Here is an 18,266-nt window from a genome sequence, read left to right on the forward strand (position 1 = left end):
TGTCTGCTTTTTTTCTTCTAATCTACAATGTATGTGTATGTATTTATAGAAGCAATGTCCGCGTTCGAATGACTACGTGAATAACGGCCGTGGCTCCCCGCCTGTGCTCTCCGTAACGGCGTCGCCCTTTTCAACGACATGGCCTTCTTGACTTCCCACTCCCAAGCAGTCAAGTTATCATCTTCCCCATACCCATCGTCACCCAGCCTGTCGATCAGCTTTCTCATACTCGCATTGCGCTCTGGGCGTGCGAGAATGGCTAAGCTGTACCGGTCCACAAACCGTTGCTGCCCCGGCGCACAGTTGACACGATGCACGTTGCTGCGCAGCACCCGCCAGTCCACTGCACCATGGCATCGCCGAGGTTCACAATCAAGCAGCCGGGCTCTTGCCAGGGGCCAGGACCTGCAAGCCGCCGACGACGTTGGCCAGAAGCGTGATGGTGCCAAAGTCGGTATGGTGGATCATACTCGTGCGTACGTCCTCGTCTCTCTCCGCCGCGAACGCCTTGATGATCCTCACGACCGTTCCCGATGGCCTGGTCGGTGTCTGCAAGCAGGCGAAGGCGTAGGGTGGGAGGGCGAGTTGGGTGGCCAGCGTGGTATTGATGGTCGCAAGGATACTCTGGCCGTGCTCGAGGAAAGATGCGAAGAGAGACATGTGAGTTTGCACTAGTGGTGGGATGGGCTGTGTGGTCTCTGTGCCCATGATGCTGTCCTGGCCGAGGTTGAACCATTCGAAGCGATCCGGCTCATTGGTCTCGATCTTGGCCTGTCCGCGCGGTTTGAATCTTTCGGCCGGTGTGAGCTCATGAGGCGGGAAGAAATGAGGAAGAAAAAAGAAGAAAAAGAAGAAAAAAAGGAAAAGACCGGATGTAGAGCTCACCCCAAAAAGCTTTTTGGTATGTCGTGCAGATATCTCTGCTTGGCATCCTCGGGCAGGTTGAGAATGTCCTTGCCTACATCGAATAACTGGTCGATTTCCTCCATCATTGTCTTCCCTAGCACATCCCCGCGGAGATCGAGCAGGAAGAAACCAAGCTCTCGGCATGCGGCCAGCACTTTTCCAGCTGTGGCTTCGTCCCCGAACGCAGGGCTGCAAGCGAGATGGTGTTCAACGGGATCACGGGGACGTCATCGGGGAAAGGGGGCGCGTCTTCGAAGGACCTGTCAGAAGCCATGGTGACTGCTAGGGAGTCTGTCTTGGCGAGACATCCGCAAAGCCCAAGGGGGGTACGTAGATGGGCGCGGAAACCATCTAAATACTTGTCACATACCTACTTCCTCACTTGACTCCTACCTACATTTTACACACCCACTGCTTAGGTACGTAACCCACTAGTGGCAGCAGTTGGGTGAGCGGGGCCAATGAAACGGTCAAGCTGCATATAACTACACGGCATGCACATGTAGGCACATGTTGTTGGAACTAACGTTGCAATACTGTATATGCGCATTGCTATAACTGCATCAGCCTTCGGAAGATCATCGATACCCTAATCGTCGGCATGGGCCCATCATGGCCTTCAATGCAGTGCTCGCGAACCCCCGACTACCTAGCTTCACCTGGGCATGACATTGAAGTATTAGAGAACCACCGGAGAAGAAACAAAGGAGGACTGCTCCCAGCACAGCATATAACAAGTGAAAGGAGAGACACAGAAATGCAACGCTCAACAACATCGTCAAAGAAGTAGCTATGGGCACATGTTACGAAAAACAGCCTGGTCGTCTCGGTACAGTGTAGTTGTGCGATGGTAAGACTCAGTTCGTTTCGATCGCAACCGTAACAAGGGGATTGCTCCCCTCGCTGCTGCCCAGTATATAAGTCCCCAGCAGATGGCCCTGAAAGATACAAAGCCCAACTCAACTCATCCCGATCCAACCCTAACTCACATCTACTTATCTATCTACATCTCACTTCTTCGCCGCCATGGATTTGCTCCAGATGTGGAACATCGCCCTCGAGCTGTTCAAGCTCCTCACCACCCTCCAGTGGATCGAACTGGCCCAGAGAGTCGACACTGTCTTCGCCGATGTGGTCAACAGTCCGCTGACAAAGAACTTCGTCAATGACCCCCAGTTTACACCCTTGGGCTCCTCCTGCTGGTCGCCGTGGTCGCCGCGCTGGTGATACGGCACCTCGTGGGCTGGGTCTATGGCATGATCATGATGTCCCTTTCGCCCTTCTTCCTGTTTGGCCGAGTCATACTCTACAGCATGTTGCTCGTAGGCTGCGGTATGTTCGTCCAACTCTTCTTCTACTGCGCCTGGCCCGACGTCCAACACTGCCCCAAGCCATGGTACAACCTGATGACCCTCTATCGGCCCAAGTTCTTTGAGTGGTTCGTCCAATGGTTGCTTACCCGTATTGGTTTGTCTTCTTTGGTTGGTTAGGCATCCAATGTACCCAGCCTGGGCTAAGGCTGGAGGCCACAGGTAAGTGATGTAGTGTGTGAGCTCCTTGCTCCTCCCCTGCGCTAGTTGGCGGTTATGTCTGTATCTGCCTGTTTATTTGTTTCTCTGTTTTCACCCCCGCCACCATCGCCACCATTACCGGCGTTGTAGTGTACTCTGGGGTCAAGTTAGTATGCGAGCGCGAAGAAAAATCAAAAGATAAAAAGAATTGAAGAAAGATTTTACCCAAAACTATTTTAGACATATATCAAATTGTGACTGATCTACCCATCGTGGAGTGTTGAAAATGTTTCCATATATGTATAACCTTGGTAGTCCGTAGGCTATCGGGGAGTGAAATGGGCCGTTCTACTGCAGACTCAGCAGGGGCAAATACAACCCATTCCACTACAAACAAGGGTATTCGCATGAATGTTTTGGATAAATACATTCATGGAACATGGTATCAAGCAGTGTATAGTAGATACCCTTAGGGCGTGGCGTGAGATCCAGATGGGTGTTGACCTGTTTCTGGTAAGGTATTCATTTGCCTATCCGACTCATTCATATAAGAGCCCCCTTCCGAATCCCATCGGGTTTCGATGCAGTGCGGGTGTCAGCCGAGATCAGATCGAGTTCCAAGATCCCGATGAATCTGGACGAACCAGTATGCAAGGCCCAAGCCGCCTACACACCCACACCTCTCCCTCCCGTTGATACTAAATATGCATGCTACCTATACACATGCGTTTCCATCACAGGAAGGACGGCTTCGGAACCCATTGATGGATCAATCATCTATTAGCACCAAAGTGGCACCACCGGAGACGTCCGCAAAAGGAAATGAACAATTCCCCGCCCATGCAACTTTTTTGGTATGCAGTGTCGGGCCCGCAGCCCGATGTTTACGTACGTTGCCAGGAGGCCCCGGTCCTTTCTGGCCGGTGGAGTGAGACCTTGTTCTCTTTTGGGACTACGGAGCTGGGCCGCCGGTTTCCCCTTTATTACACGGCAAGCCCTCGTCACAGACAAAACATGCGCAAGTCTGCCGATCTCCCGGCTGCTTTGCGCCGAATGACAGGATTCGATGACGAGGATGCTCTTGGCCATCAGGGAGGTAAGGGGGCCTTCCTTGGTTGAGCGACGAGCCATTTATATGTATATGTATGCGTAGGTCATGGCAGTAATATCCCGATTGTATTCAATCTGGTCTTCGCAACTTGTTTCTTTATCATATCACCGCCGTACATAAAGAACTTCAAAAGTCGTGACAAAGAGTATATCTATCTATTGCTCTCTCCTTCCCGCCAGGCACCACCACAACCACCATGCACGCCCCAACCCTCCTCGCCGTCCTCGGCGCCGCCTCGACCGCGACCGCCCTCTCGGGCTCCGGCCGCTCGACGCGGTACTGGGACTGCTGCAAGACGTCGTGCGCCTGGTCCGGCAAGGCGGCCGTGAGCCAGCCCGTGACGACGTGCGACAACAACAACAGCCCCATCTCCAACGCCAACGCCCCCTCCGGCTGCGACGGCGGCTCCGCCTTCGCCTGCGCCAACAACTCCCCTGGGCCGTCAGCAACAACGTCGCCTACGGCTTCGCCGCCACCGCCATCGCCGCCGAGTCGGCCACCTGCTGCGCCTGCTTCCAAGTATGTCCCTCCTGTCCTCCCAGCGTCCTCTTCCCCTTAACCACGGCGGGCGCACATACCCGAACCCTAACCCTACCCCTTACCCTACTCCCTCTTCCATCCACCTGCGTTCTTCCTCGCCAGTCCCTTCACACAACCCTACACAACCGAACCCCAACCCGAACCCTGACCCTGACCCTGACCCTAACCACCATTCCCCAGAATCACCTTCACCTCCGGCCCCGTCAGCGGCAAAACCATGGTCGTCCAATCGACCAACACGGGCGGCGACCTGGGCTCGAACCAGTTCGACCTGATGATGCCGGGCGGCGGCGTGGGGCTCTTCGACGGCTGCACGCGCCAGTACGGCCAGGCCCTGCCCGGCCAGCAGTACGGCGGCATCTCGAGCCGGTCCGAGTGCGCCCAGTTCCCGGCCCAGCTGCGCGCGGGGTGCGAGTGGCGCTTCGACTGGTTCCAGAACGCCGACAACCCCAACTTCAACTTCGAGCAGGTCCAGTGCCCCAGCGAGCTCGTCGCCCGCTCCAACTGCCGCCGCAACGACGACGCCTCCTTCCCGGCCTTCCGGCCCTGAGCGGCGGGACGATGGGTGATGGAGAGAGAGGAGGCGCTGGCCAAGGTCGACTAGATTGGAACCAGCGCAGGTTCACATTGCGATGCTCCTGTGTCAAGGAACATGATAGTGCTCAGGTCCTGGCATTCTGAACATAGGGCATCTGATTTCTATTCGTAGTATATATGTGTATAGTATATACTTTACATGGTGATCTTGCCTTTATCATTATATATTCCATCTCATGTCATAAATAAATAAACCATTATTATAAGATGGGATTGAGTTGATTTGATAATTTTATAAGACTTGTACTATTCAATACAGTTACCCCGACACAGGAGCAACTGTATTCAATAGTACAAGTCTTATAAAATTATCAAATCAACTCAATCCCATCTTATGTTGTAGAAATGCCGTGTTTCTCTTTCAGAATCCAGCCACCCCACCTTGTAATTTCTCTGTAAGTTGTAATGATTGTCATGTCGTCGTAAAGTCGCCATCCATATCGCAATGCGGCAGTTGGTTTCTGTCTATGTCTTCTTACGCAGCAGAGACGTGAACCTGCCAGTACTTCCTCCAATCCGCCCACTCGCCCCCTTCTCCGTGGTATCGTCGTCGCCCTGCCCGGGCTTCCACTTGCCGAACCCCTTGCCCTCGTCGTACTCGGGGAACTCGGCCGGCTCAGCCAGCAGGTTGCGCTTCTCGCCGTCGGCGAGGAACTTCATAAAGTCTTCCGAGACGTGCACGTACTGGCGCAGGGCCTCGTAGACGTTGATCTTGGCGCCCGTCGTCACGCTCAGCAGGAACGGCTCCAGCAGCGGCGCGTCCGTGACCGACGGGTGCGACGTTCCGAGCGACGTCAGGAACCACGACGCGTGCCCGCGGTCGTTGTTGCCCGCCACGATGTCGCGCACCGTGTCGAAGTGCGCGCGCCCGTAGAACATGGACCGCTTCTTGCTCCACGAGTTGCTGTGCACCACCAGGATCGGCACCGCGATGTCGTCGTTGAGCCGCCCGCTCTGCTTGCCCGGGTCCAGCACGATGGCAGCCCGGAAGGGGCGCTCCTCGCTGGGCCCGTCCTTGAGCGCCTGCATCGCGCCCGTCGCGCCGTACGAGTGGCCCGCCACGATCATGCCGTCGACGTTGAGGCGCCCCGCCCAGTCGTGCAGGTGCGCGCCCTCGCGCCGCGGGTTCGCGGCGAAGACGTCGGCGCCGTCGCCGGCGTTGATGCGCCGCAGCACGCGCACCGCCTCCTCGACCTCGGCCTGGCGGAAGTCGAGCTGCGCTTTCTTCAAGTCGTCCTCCTTCAGGTCGTCGCCCTCGGCGGACTCGACCTCCGACATCCGGAACGTCAGGCGGGTCTCGTCGGGGCGGCCGGCCTCCTGGATGATGGACCCGGGGCTGGAGCCGTCGCGGTGCTCAAGCATGGCGACCACGTAGCCCCGCGACGCCAGCTCGCCGGCGTAGTGCGTGTAATCGGTCCGGCTGGATGCCATGCCGTGGGAGAAGACGATAACGGGGTATCCGTCGTGGGTGGTATGTCCTGTGCGCTCCAGCAGGATTTTCTCAATTTCGTCGCCATCACCGGGCAGAATGCCTGACGATTCCGTAGAAGAGGATGACGAATCGAGGGCCACGCCCTTGTCGCCGAGAATCGGTAGGTCGACACCGGCAGGGATCTTGATGTTGCCCACCAGCAGCTTGATGGCGCCGGTGAACAGGACATTCGTGAAGAAGTTGCCGATGTGAGCGAACTTGGCGTAGCCAGCCGCCGTCACCGAGATGGGCTTGGGGATCCAATCGTGGTGGTGCTTGAGGACGTGCTGCCCCTTTGACGCCGGGTAGTACAGCGTGAAGAGGACGGTCCGCAGCTCGAACGCATTCTCCTTGGTTGCCTTGAAGCGGGCCGGGTCAACGAGCCGAGGCGACGCGGCCGCCGCCTCAACGTCGATGGCTCCGACGGCGTGCGGGCCGCTGTACTGCGGCAGCGGGTGGGCGAAGATGTGGCGGGAAGCTACGAAGCTGTAGAGAACGTAGCCGATGGCCAGCGAGCACACGACATATCGCCATGTAAACCGCGGGCGGAGGACGGGCGGGACCCAGCTGGGCGCTGGGCGCGCTCGAATTGTTTCTGCTTCTGGAAATGGCTTCATCTTGGTTCTTCAATACCGCGATGAATAGTTGAAGAAAAAACAAGACTGGTTACGTGAGAAATTGATGGATTGGATACCTATGAATCTACCGCCGAAGAGCAGCCAAGTATGGCTGACAAGTGCCTATGATGCAATGGGCGTGTGCCCACCCCACCACGTCTTTGGTGGCGATATTGTCCAACTGGTTGCAGCAGTTTCACTTGGTTGAGGTCACGCTTGACAAGCTGGCAGCCGAGCAAGTTTCAGAGTGTCGAGAAAACCCACGGAAACAAGAATCGCCGACTCATAATCGACTGTCAAATAATGATTGGAATGCACTCCTTTGGTCCAGGAACAGAATGGTAGAGTAGAGTTGACCATCTCTGAGGTGTTACGTCATACCACTAGAGTGCCATCAGGTGCTTTGGTGACTTGTCTACTGACAAGCACAGCAGCAACTAATCGCTGCGGATTGCAGCCAGTATCATTCATCGTAGGGGACAATTGGACTTATGTCGCACAATCTCAATGGTATTCATTTCATAAGGGCACTCGATGACCTTACTCAAGAACTGTGTCTGATTGCCTGAGATCCGGTTATTGACTTGAGTCAACGCCCAGCCTATTTCGCTCAACATGCTGACACCTGAATAAAAGCGTGTCGCTCTGTGCAATATCATACCAGTGTCCTCAATTAGCATAAAATAACTTCAAACGCGCTTTCTGTCTATTTCCAACTGAAGCCTCACAGACTTGGCAAGATAGACACTATTCAGGGGAATGTGAATAGCACATCGATAGTCTTGACGGCATGACGTCCTGTCAAAAACAGCCTCGGCTTTTCGCTAGCCCGCAACCGGGGCCATTGCCGGCGAGCAGTGGGCACCAACGCACTCTCAGCCAACAGTCTACCTTTCCTGTAAGGGATAGCCACCTAGATACAGCGGAGTGAGGCGGCACGAGGCTGGACAGACAGCGTGGCTACTGGGGAAGCTAAGAAAAGAGATAGTTGATAGCCCCCTACACCGTCGACACAACGGGTTCTGTTATTAGACGGGCTTGGTGACCAATCCGAGTGTTGAATCGATGAACTCTTCGGGGAGAGCTTGATACAGCTGACAGTACATCTCAGTGCATGTGGTGTTTTAGTCTCGCTGTGTCTGGTAGGCACAACTGTCTGTACTACACGTTAGATCGTTACCTACGTTCTACATACCCAGAATATTGAGGAGCCGGGTAGGAACTTGATCGATCGCAAAGATGTGGCCCACGAATTGTATCAATTTCAATTCGCCCATGCATCAAACACATGCGCGTCCTACAGCCAAGAATCTTCCAGTCCCCATTCTCCCATTGATTGCGTGCCCACCGTAACCGAGATTGAGCTGACTGACTGAGCGGCGTCGCGCATCCAGTTACCGTTGATCTCTTTCTTTTTCGGGCTTGCCCAGTCATATGTAGTTGCTCGCGGATCTCAGGCCGCACTTTTTAAGGTATGAGGGGGTGTGGGTGTACAAGCGCCTAATGGAACCTTTCCTTCTGAACTTGGGGGAAAGGGGGTGGGGAACTCAGCTTCAGCTTAAGGTCTCCTTTATTGCATTTATATAACAACCGAAGTATTCGGTATAAAGATAGTATTTCTTTAAAAGTTTTCTTAAATAGTCTTTACTTAATACTTTTTTCCTTTTTTATCCTTTTATTTAATATATAATGTACGTATTACATGCCTTAATCTATGATTCTAATATCCTTTCCCGTTTCTTCTAAGATAAGACGTTACTGCAGGTACAGTCGGATTGAGCAGCAGACGTATAAAAGCAGCGGAATTGTGGATTGGTTCATTATAACCCGTCCTTGGCCCTCCATAGCAGCATTGGCTGCATGGCTTGCTTGCGCGTACGACTTCTTGATCGTTCATCTCGGTGGGTTGCGGTTGGATCCCCTCTCCCCTTGCTTTATGTGTGTTTGTATCGCTACTACTACCACGTATATGTGTCTTGTCTTGTGTCGCTCCGAATTGATATCCCCGAATGTGAGAAACAAATCATAGTAGTTGGAAAATAGCAAGAGTGGCTGCCAGCAGCCTATCGAAACTATAAACAAACGTCGATCTTTGACCGCAAACTGCTATAACAGTCGAGATTATGGACAGCCAAGGCGTCGCCCTATGTCAGTCGCGAACCGCGATATCCATGTTTCGACCAATCATCTCGGGTCGGGACACTTCCATTTTCCTTTCTTTTTCTTTGATCTCACTTTCAGGGAAAAACAGGTTTGGTCATGGTCCCCTCCCCCACCGATCAACCAAGACAATACCGCCAATCCGGGCGGATCATCCGAATAGAGTCGCAACCAGAGAGGAGGGATAAGGGCCCGCAAGGGGAGAGGCGTTCGTACCTCATCTACGCATGCAAGGCGGGTTTCAAGATACGAGACATCCGCTACCGCGAGATAGAAAACGTCCGAACGAAGAAAAAGGAAAGGACGAAGGAAACAAACAAAACAAAGAAAAAGTAGATATGTCATCGAACAAATTCAATGGGTCTTCCTTCCGGTACCGACACAGTGGAAAGCCCGTCGCGTCGGGAACCTTCTGTAGGTGCGCAGGGAACCTTATCTACAATAGCGAACCTGGTAATTCCATCCCATCAGCTTGGGATGGCAGAAACACCTGGTCCGCCCACCATGTTTGCTGTCGTGTATTCATGCAGATCCCCAGATGAAAAACCCCTCTATTCGATCTATTCGATGCAGGCCACGGTACCACAGCGGACGGGAAGGGTCGTAAGGTTAAGCACGAGGCTATTGAACCCGCGCTGCTGTCATACATAGAGTCATTACACATAGTTCAGCTAGTTTGCGAAGAGCGCACACACAGACAACCAACATACACGAGAAGAGAAGGTTTGAGGCGCCAGACCAAAAACTCGGTCTTCCTGGCGAATGTCAACTTTGCCTTTGATATCTATAGTACAGGAGAAGGCTCGCTGGCACCAGCGGTTGAAAGTAGTCTTGGGCAAAAGACCGATAAAACATCCAGCTATTTTTTTCTGTGTAGTGGCAACATCCCCGGCTTTGCCATTACATATTGAACAAGTTTTGAGAACAAATCTTGAAAGTTTGTACAAGAAAGGGGGCAAAAGCACGAGGATAAAACAAAGACATTGGGAGAACACTTCTTGGGCGAAGCGGCAAGGTAAGGTAGTGGAAGAACTGTGATGGATTGATTATTCTTGCCAGAGGTCCGCGACCTCTTTCCCATATAGACCTCTATCGTATAAAAAAAGATTATTAGCGGCAAGAAGTCGTAGAAAGAGAACGCCCTCCTCCGCTGTCCATCCCAAGGTTCTTGGAGACCGCACACATTGATAAAAATCCTCCGTGGCGAGATTGTGTATTGTTGTCCCAACACCGAGACAAAATATTACAAGAATCAAGATGACATCCTGCATGCCTGGCCGAAAAGATTGCCCGTTGCAGATTATGCAAAACGGGCCCCAAGCACAATGCAAGATACCGTGTTGTTGCCGTATTACTCCCAAAAAGTCTAAACCACACTGAACCCCGTAAACCAACCACACTGCTTTCCCGTCGTAAAAAGGCGTATCATCCCACGAATTAAGGTATTATCGACAATAGAAAATCGTGAGCTAGACGTGAATGCGAAAGCAAGCGAAGTCGATTTACAGAGCGAAGGCGACGAGGCCGAGGAGACCACCGAAGGCGGCGACCTTGCCGGCACCGGCAGTGGGGATGGGGGCACCGGGGTGGTGGCCTGGGTAGGCTTGGTCGGGTAGCCACCGGTGGGGGCGGGAGCCTCCTGGGTAGGCTTGCCGGGGACAACAGGGACGGTGCCGTTGTTGTAGGTAGGGGGCTGAGGAGAGAAAGTCAGTATGGGAGACACAGGCACAGAGGGTGCAGAGCAACTTACGGGAGCAGGCTTGCCGGAGCACGAGGCACCGTTGCACTGAACAAACCGAGGTGGTGTAGACGGGCTTGCTGACGGTGCAAGGGCAGTCGGTGATGGTCAGAGTGGTGGGGGCAGTGACGGTGTAGGTCTTGGTGCCGTGGGTGATCTGGGTAGGGCCGGGGCAGTAGGTGGTGTACTGGTTGACGACCTCGGTGGTGTACTTGACGGCCTGGCTGGAGATGGTGGTGCCGTTGCCGGAGGAGACAACGGGGTAGGTGGCAGCCGGGGCGCTGCTGGTGGTCTCAACAGCGGCGGTGCTCTTGGTCTCAACAGCGGGGGCGCTGCTGGTGCCAGCGACGGGGTAGGTGGCGGCCGGGGCGCTGCTGGTGCTGGCGGCGGCAACGGGGTAGGTGGCGCTCAACAACAGCAGAGCTGGAGCTGGCAGCGGCAGGCGGGGAGCAACCTGGTACACGGCGGCGGAGGCACCAGCAGCGGGCGGCGACGGCGAAAGAGTACTGCATCTTGACTGATTTGTCGGGGTATTAGGCTACTCGGGAAGAGTGGTTGATTGTCGTGAGGATTAATTAGGTAGTTATAGCAAATTAGGTATGCTGAAACGAAGGAATGTGACTGATAAGTCAGGGTTTGGTTTGCTAGTGAGCGTGTGTGGGTGAGGAGGGAAGGGAAAAGAAGAGATGCAAATCATGGAGAGAACGCCGACTTATATACAGACTTGCCGACATGGGAACCGACAGTCAAGACATGGGGGGAGGCTCGCCGGTACACCAACACACGCGCGCACACGCACACACCCACACGCACACCACCGCACGACGAGATTGAAGAAGGTCGCCATCCTGTCAGTGCCTGTGTCTTGCTGCTCCATGTCCACTGCGACAGTGCCACCCATGCTCATTACCTGCCTGTCCACTCTTAGTATACGCTCACTAGCCGGGATCCACTGGTAGCGCAGGCCGTCAAGCCCAAATCCTCTCTTAGCCTTTTTCCCTCGCCCAGCTTATTTCGCTTTGCGATCGAATGAACGGCACTGTCTTCCAGAATCTGACATGGGACGGGGGTGGTAGGGGGGGTGGACGAGTGGTGATTGTGCATTGACGGTGCTGTCAATTCTATCACAAATCAGGGGTGGGTGGAGTACTGCCGACCCAAGCAGGTACAGATGGCCCCGTCTAAACCTGTACGATACTATCTATGTAGGTATTAGCTGAGAAGCTCCACGCCCTCTTTCTTCTCTCGAACAGGGACTAGGCACTAGGGACCGTGGGCAGAAGCAGCCGGAAAGGGGCAGACGCGATGCGATACGAAATAAGGCGGTAGATACGGCTGGGCTCCTCCGTCGCTGCCGCCTCCCATTGGAGGAAAAAGCCTCCAACGGGTTTGTCCGAGGCGTTCCTAGCACGTTATTACGTGGGAAAAAGAAGTGTTCTACATGTACAGGTAGAGGCGGAATCGGTGCGTGTTGCGTGTGGCAGTACAATTGGCGGATGCTGGCCCTTTACCCTTGGATCTGCTGGCTCGAGGCGACAGTGGGACTTTTTCCCGAGGTGTTGGCACAGAGCTGACTGGCCGGAAAAGTTTTTTTTCCCCTTCCTTCCATGCTTTCTTATCTGGCGATTGGCTCTTGGCGGTGATGAGAAGAGAGAGAGAGCGCGCGAGATGGCGGCTCGTGGGCGGCCAATCTACTACTGCAAGGTACAGCTTCTCGCAGCTGCGGACAGGGGGTGTGGGAAATTACAGCGCCACTGGTCTGTGAGGTTTTCCTTGGTTGTCGGCATCGGTCAGGTCAGCAGCACACTCGCCAAACACACTTGCCAGCTTCACTGTTGTTTCTTGCTGGCCCTACCAGGCTACTGTAATGTAAGTACTGTACTACTTTGGGCCGTCAATCAAAAACGGAACATCGAATATTGGTTGAATGAAGCCTCGCACGTACAGACGTCGTGGTAATGTTCCGATCGCACTAGTAACAAGCAGCGAGCAACGAGTGTCCCTGTCATTATCACATTGACTGATGAAATTTTCTAAATTCGTCCCTTCATCCACCAGTGACTCAGCCGGGGGAGGGTATCGTATCGGCATGGAGGTCGTACCTACAATGCTATGCGCATGGGTTTGAGTGCGCCATAAACCATAATAAACGTTCTGGAAAGTCGGCGAGCTCGGGTCCTCCCCGCCGCCGGGGCTGGCCGGTGTCATCCCATGTTAAGATTTTGGCGACGGTGTGGGCAATGGCTGACCTAAGGTTAATTGGTCCGTAACGGTCAGAGGCCAATTGCCAATACAAACGTCTAGTGAGCGAGCAGCTGCAAGCAATTGGGCTAAATGCAGGAACAATGTCGGCTACGAACAAAGTTGGGTACGCAGCTGCAGGAACAGATTGGCATCACCCTCCATTACGCGCATATCAGCTTCGGTGGTGCTGACGGAGGTTGGGTGTTGACCCCGTTCGTTACCGACCCAATAATTGAACGTCGAGGCTGGGCAGTTTGGTCTCTTGCACTCGAAAGACAAAGGGCCTGGCGAAAATGGACTATTCCAGGTAGCCATGGCAATACGAGTACATAATGCCAGCTGGGTAAATATGAAAAGTATGTGGCTTATCCGGTATAGCAGCGACGCAAGGACTGGGATTACTGGCCCAGCAAGGCGTGTTATTGGCCAGGCTACAGGTCGATAGACAGGGGGCCCGCGTAGTGGTTTCTACAGTGGTTACCCCTGTAACTGCAAGAGAGTCAGGCTCGAATTTCAATTGCAGTTACACCTATACTGGCACTTAAGGGGGCACACGTGACCGTAGGTGGGGCTACTAAAATCACCCAAAATCACTACCGATCCGACCGACCAGCTCCACCTTTATTTTACCCAGCCAAGACCGACAGATTTGGCAGGGAAATATGTACTAAATTGTCGAAATATGGGCCTTGACCCCCTGCTAGCGTGCCCGAGACCCCCTGTTCCAGCCCCTGTAACTGCAATTTTTCGTTAGTCGATTGCAGTTTGCAATATTGCAGTAAGCCACCAAAAATCGGCTGGCTCGAGAAATCGTTGCAGTATCTGCCACATTAGCACTTTCACCCACTTGCAGTAACAGGGTAACTACTGTATTTGGAGTCACGGACTGATGCCGCCCTGAAAAAAAAAGACGGAAGGAAGAAGCGGTATTCAGACAGATGCAGGTACATAATGCAGGTACCTTATGTATGTGTCAGAGCGCAAGGGACAGCAGCCACCAAGTTACCCTACGCTGACGCGGGAATTTCCTGGCTTCAGCTTCGGGCAACTCTTTGCTGGACACTTTCACATGGTCCATGTTGATTGATGATGGGGGTGATGGCAGGATGGGCTCGATCGGACGATGTCCGTAGCGAGATTGCCTCCGTCTGTCGTGCTCGATGGATGGTGAAGCAGATGCCAGTACCAGTGCCAATGCCAATGCCTCTCCTCCTCGTCTCCGTTGGCGGAATCGAGTGGGGACCGCTTCGATTCTCCGCAACGTTGTTGTCGTTGTGGATAGCGCATGGTGCTGGCATGTTCAGAAACCCAATGTCATCCTGTCATCCTCGTATTTCGTGATTGCGCCCTGTCCTCCAGCATTCACTACTTAGCTATTGAGGCATCGAAACGGGGCATCGTCGTGCTGGTGCTTGGTCAACCATGCCGGAGCAAGCCAGGTCCCAGGAGATCTGCCAGGAGTCCAGGAGCAGCTGGTCAATATTGACTTTTGGAAGGCCTGCTAGTGCGCCAAGCGCTGTTCTTCTTCTCTGCCATTGCCCGTCCCCGACTCCAGTCCCTGCCGGTCCCAGTCTGGCAGTCCCGGTTCTCCATCGAGCCTGGGAGTCGATTCCCACCGTCGAGCTTGCGTCGTCAACGAAACCACTCTTCTTCTTCCGCGGCCGTCGCATTTAGGGCGCGATCGTCGCGGTCTCGACCTGTGACTATCTGCCGTATGGGCCATATCCTCTCCCGAATGAGGATGGGATCATCGATCGCGATAACGATATTTTGGGATGCAAAGATATTATAGATATGATCCACCGGTAGAGAATATGCCATCCATCCATCCATCCCTTGCCGAACCCGTCCGCCGGGCATTAGTCACGGCCATGCCCGACGGACTGGACTGCCAAACTGCACAGCCAGCTCTCTGACTAGTCTAAGCACCATGCCATGCGAATGAAACCCGATGAACTAAAACAACAACAACCCTGTTTTGATGCCCTCTGCGGACATGTGTGTGCCAGGTAGGGTGCCAGGTAGGGAAACACGAGCCAGCCTTTGAAGCGACCGGCCGTTCGCCTACTCGCGTAGAACCGTCGACTGTTCATGCACGCATGACAGCAAGCTCGCCTACCAGGCCTAATAGGGTTGTGAGAACCGCTTCCGCGAAAACCAGGCCGCCCCCAAGAACGGAAGCCGAGAGCCTAGAGCCTAGAGAGCCTAGATTGGGCATCAGCAACGACCACAATCGACCCATAGCGGAGCCGGCCAAGTCGCATTTGGCAAATGCTCAATTTCCACCTGTTAGCCTATTGACCCAAACGGACAAGATTACTTCGAATACGGTAAATGAGGCATTACGACGAGACTGCAGCACGGCCAAATCAAAGCAGCGCGACTTTTAATTCCCAATCTACCTAGGTAGGTCCCGAGCTGGCCAACCGTTGCCGGTGCTGGCAGAGTTTGTCACTCTTGAACTACCTATTGTATCTCCCTCCGCCCCAGATATGTGTGATTGGTTGGATCTCTTGTCGCTGAGGCCTGTCTGGTCTGGTGAGCCAGGATGACTGCAGCGCACCCAAACATCTCTCACCGTACAGCACACCTTCATACATACGCTCACACCTCACACTCAACTCGAGCCCCGAGGACACACAGGAGAACACAGGAGACCCTCGCAGATAATTGCTACCGAGAGCCGACTGTTTCGAAGCCCCGATCTGTTGTGCGACGACCCCAGCTCAACACCAACTACGACCGCACCCAGAACTTAGAAGATGCCCCAAAATGACTGTCCTGATTTCGAATGTCCTCGAATGTCCTTCGACCGAAAGATCAGAACAACTCTAAGCCCCAGCCACAGCTGCTGTTTGGTTAACCACCGCTGTTCACCTGAGCAACCCCCACCTGGCCCAGGTTTTGTGACAACCACCATATGCTCTCCTGTGTATCGACGGAAACGCTTGTTTCGATCTGCGGTCCATGTTAGCTTTCGGGTCATACAAGAACTGCGTCCAGTCTGAGACAGCTGCCGGCGTCTCTGAATCTGGTCAAGGTTATATCTCTGAGGACGACAGACCCGGTGAATGCTGTCCAAATCGCCATTTGACTCGACGCTGTGATTCGACATCGTGCTTAATTGGTTCGAAGCTGGCTAGCCAGCTCAAGTGAGACAGCTGGCTTCGCTATTTTCTATATTTGAAGCCTCGCGACCGACGTTAATATCTCCCAACGGACGAGTGATATTGCAAATACCGACCGTGACGCGAGGAGATGGGCAATGCTGCAACGCCCACAGTCAACTCGAATCATGCCTTTTGATTTAGCTTGCAAGACCTGCACATGTGCTACGTTGCACCACGAGTTCTGGCCAATGCAGGTGTGAGTATATTCTTTCAGCTCAAGCAACCACCCGGGATGTACTACAGACATATTTCCATGATATATCCTGGGCTATTTTCGACAAGATGGTAGGAACGGAATACCAGTGTGATTGACGAGCTCCGGTATGCGTTGTAGCAGCGGTGGCGACCGGCATCACCAACATGCATCTGTCAAGACGGAGACCTTTCGGTTCGGGACTTAGTAGGCCCTTAGCTGCGCCTGTCGTGGACCCTCTTGAATGCAATGCTCCCCGCATTACGACCGTGTTCGCCGAAAGTGCTGGAATGGTGACGTCGGACTTTATGTTGAGTTAGTAAGCAGCATACCAGCTCCAACTTACGGGGGACTCGGCCTTTTTCGGGGTTTGCTCAATGTCGTGAACGTGAAACAGAGCAGGCCGCCACGACCGAGACACGCATTCCCGTCGTCGTATATATTACTAAAGAAACAGATTGACCTTCGGTCTTGGCTGACACAAACTTGTCATACGTTACTGTTACTGTCCAACTCCCCACTTGAAGAAGAAAGATGGCGCCTTCTAACATGAGGGCAGTCGGTGAGTAGTAAACCACTTCCAAGTACCCCCGAGCTCCCATGACATGTTACTCACACCCGATCCTACCAGATATCAAAGGCGGCACGGGCCCAGCCTCCGCCCTCTTCATCAATGATGCCACCCCGGTGCCGGCGCCCAAGGAAGGGGACGCCCTGGTCAAGATCAAGGCCTTCGGCCTCAACCGCATGGACCTGCTGCAGCGCGAGGGCAAGTACCCGCTGCCCCCGCAAGCGTCCCTGACTCTCGGCGTCGAGTTCTCGGGTACCGTCGAGTCGCTCGGCGCCGGCGACCACGGCGACTTCAAGGTGGGCGACGCCGTCTTCGGCCTTGCGTACGGCGGCGCCTACGCCGAGTACATTGCCGTCTCGTCCAAGATGCTGCTGCACAAGCAGGACCACCTGAGCTGGGAGCAGGCCGCCGCCATCCCCGAGACCTGGATCACGGCGACACAGGCGCTGCACCTCGTGGGCGAGTTCGCCGGCGCCGGCAAGACGGCGCTCTGGCACGCGGGCGCCTCGGGCGTCTCCATCGCGGGGATCCAGCTAAAGCCGCGACGTCGGCGCCGCCTCCGTCTTCGCCACGGCCGGCACCGACGAAAAGTGCCGCTTCGTCGAGCGCGAGCTCGGCGCCACGGCCGCGTACAACTACAAGACGACCGAGGACTGGGACAAGCGCATCCTGGAAGCGACGGGCGGCAAGGGCGTCGACCTCATCGTCGACTTCATCGGCGCGCCCTACTTCCAGCGCAACCTCAACGTCGCGGGCCGCGACTGCCGCTGGGTCTCGCTGGGCCAGATGGGCGGCTCCGTGCTCCCGGCCGACGTCAACATCGGCGCCCTGCTCTTCAAGCGCGTCCGCATCGAGGGCTCCACCCTCCGCAGCCGCGAGCCCGACTACCAGGCCCGCCTGCGCGACAAGCTGGCCGAGTACATCCCGCACTTCAAGGAGGGCGGCGCGCTCAAGGTCCTCATCGATACGGTCCTGCCGTGGGAGGAGATTGTCAAGGCGCACGAGCTAATGGAGAGCAACTCCAGCACGGGCAAGATCATCTGCACCATCTCATAGGTGACGAAGAATTGACTGGTGTTGGGGCAATATGAGCCTCTTTAAACATGGAGGAGATTATGCAGTTTAATGAAAAGTCAAGCTATCGTCTTCCATTTCATAACACTGTTGAATCCATGTGCCCCATCGTATGTGTCGTGATACTACGCCCAAGGGCTTATCTCCGGATTGACCTCTGCACTGAAAACATGTCTCGGAATATCAGCGAGGACAAGGACATTGCCAGATTGCCTGTCACTAAAATCGAGCAACTGATATGATCACCTCAGGAATAATTCAAGAATTGTTCTTTGGTCATAGACGTATCGGATCTTTGTTTCATTACCGTTTCTTTTATCTCAGCGATGTATCTCATAACACCACGGACTCGAACGACTGAGG

At 54.3% G+C, this 18,266-nt stretch overlaps 6 protein-coding genes across 6 annotated transcripts; 3 read left to right on the forward strand and 3 right to left on the reverse strand.

The window, feature by feature from the left end:
* Positions 1 to 372: 372 nt before the first annotated feature.
* Positions 373 to 992, reverse strand: PG997_004834 (oxidoreductase; the record flags this gene model as incomplete). The annotated part of the gene is made up of 2 exons (XM_066809149.1): positions 373 to 790; positions 886 to 992. The coding sequence occupies 2 exons, from the start codon at positions 990 to 992 to the stop codon at positions 373 to 375; spliced, it is 525 nt and encodes a 174-aa protein (XP_066672767.1).
* Positions 993 to 1,932: 940 nt separating this feature from the next.
* PG997_004835 (uncharacterized protein) lies at positions 1,933 to 2,133 on the forward strand (the record flags this gene model as incomplete). The annotated part of the gene is made up of 1 exon (XM_066809150.1): positions 1,933 to 2,133. One exon carries the CDS (start codon positions 1,933 to 1,935, stop codon positions 2,131 to 2,133), a length of 201 nt encoding a protein of 66 aa, XP_066672768.1.
* Positions 2,134 to 3,724: 1,591 nt separating this feature from the next.
* On the forward strand, positions 3,725 to 4,618 carry PG997_004836 (endoglucanase type K; the record flags this gene model as incomplete). The annotated part of the gene is made up of 2 exons (XM_066809151.1): positions 3,725 to 4,047; positions 4,249 to 4,618. 2 exons carry the CDS (start codon positions 3,725 to 3,727, stop codon positions 4,616 to 4,618), a joined length of 693 nt encoding a protein of 230 aa, XP_066672769.1.
* Positions 4,619 to 5,130: 512 nt separating this feature from the next.
* Positions 5,131 to 6,753, reverse strand: PG997_004837 (uncharacterized protein; the record flags this gene model as incomplete). Its single annotated transcript, XM_066809152.1, has 1 exon — positions 5,131 to 6,753. One exon carries the CDS (start codon positions 6,751 to 6,753, stop codon positions 5,131 to 5,133), a length of 1,623 nt encoding a protein of 540 aa, XP_066672770.1.
* Positions 6,754 to 10,415: 3,662 nt separating this feature from the next.
* Positions 10,416 to 11,498, reverse strand: PG997_004838 (Clock-controlled protein 6; the record flags this gene model as incomplete). Its single annotated transcript, XM_066809153.1, has 4 exons — positions 10,416 to 10,463; positions 10,496 to 10,606; positions 10,710 to 11,168; positions 11,475 to 11,498. 4 exons carry the CDS (start codon positions 11,496 to 11,498, stop codon positions 10,416 to 10,418), a joined length of 642 nt encoding a protein of 213 aa, XP_066672771.1.
* Positions 11,499 to 16,792: 5,294 nt separating this feature from the next.
* On the forward strand, positions 16,793 to 17,885 carry PG997_004839 (zinc-binding dehydrogenase; the record flags this gene model as incomplete). The annotated part of the gene is made up of 3 exons (XM_066809154.1): positions 16,793 to 16,820; positions 16,890 to 17,292; positions 17,369 to 17,885. 3 exons carry the CDS (start codon positions 16,793 to 16,795, stop codon positions 17,883 to 17,885), a joined length of 948 nt encoding a protein of 315 aa, XP_066672772.1.
* Between the last annotated feature and the right edge of the window lie 381 nt (positions 17,886 to 18,266).

Source organism: Apiospora hydei (genome assembly GCF_038363865.1).
Source record: "Apiospora hydei strain CBS 114990 chromosome Unknown utg000004l_segment0_segment0, whole genome shotgun sequence".
In the NCBI taxonomy this organism is placed as follows: domain Eukaryota; kingdom Fungi; phylum Ascomycota; class Sordariomycetes; order Amphisphaeriales; family Apiosporaceae; genus Apiospora; species Apiospora hydei.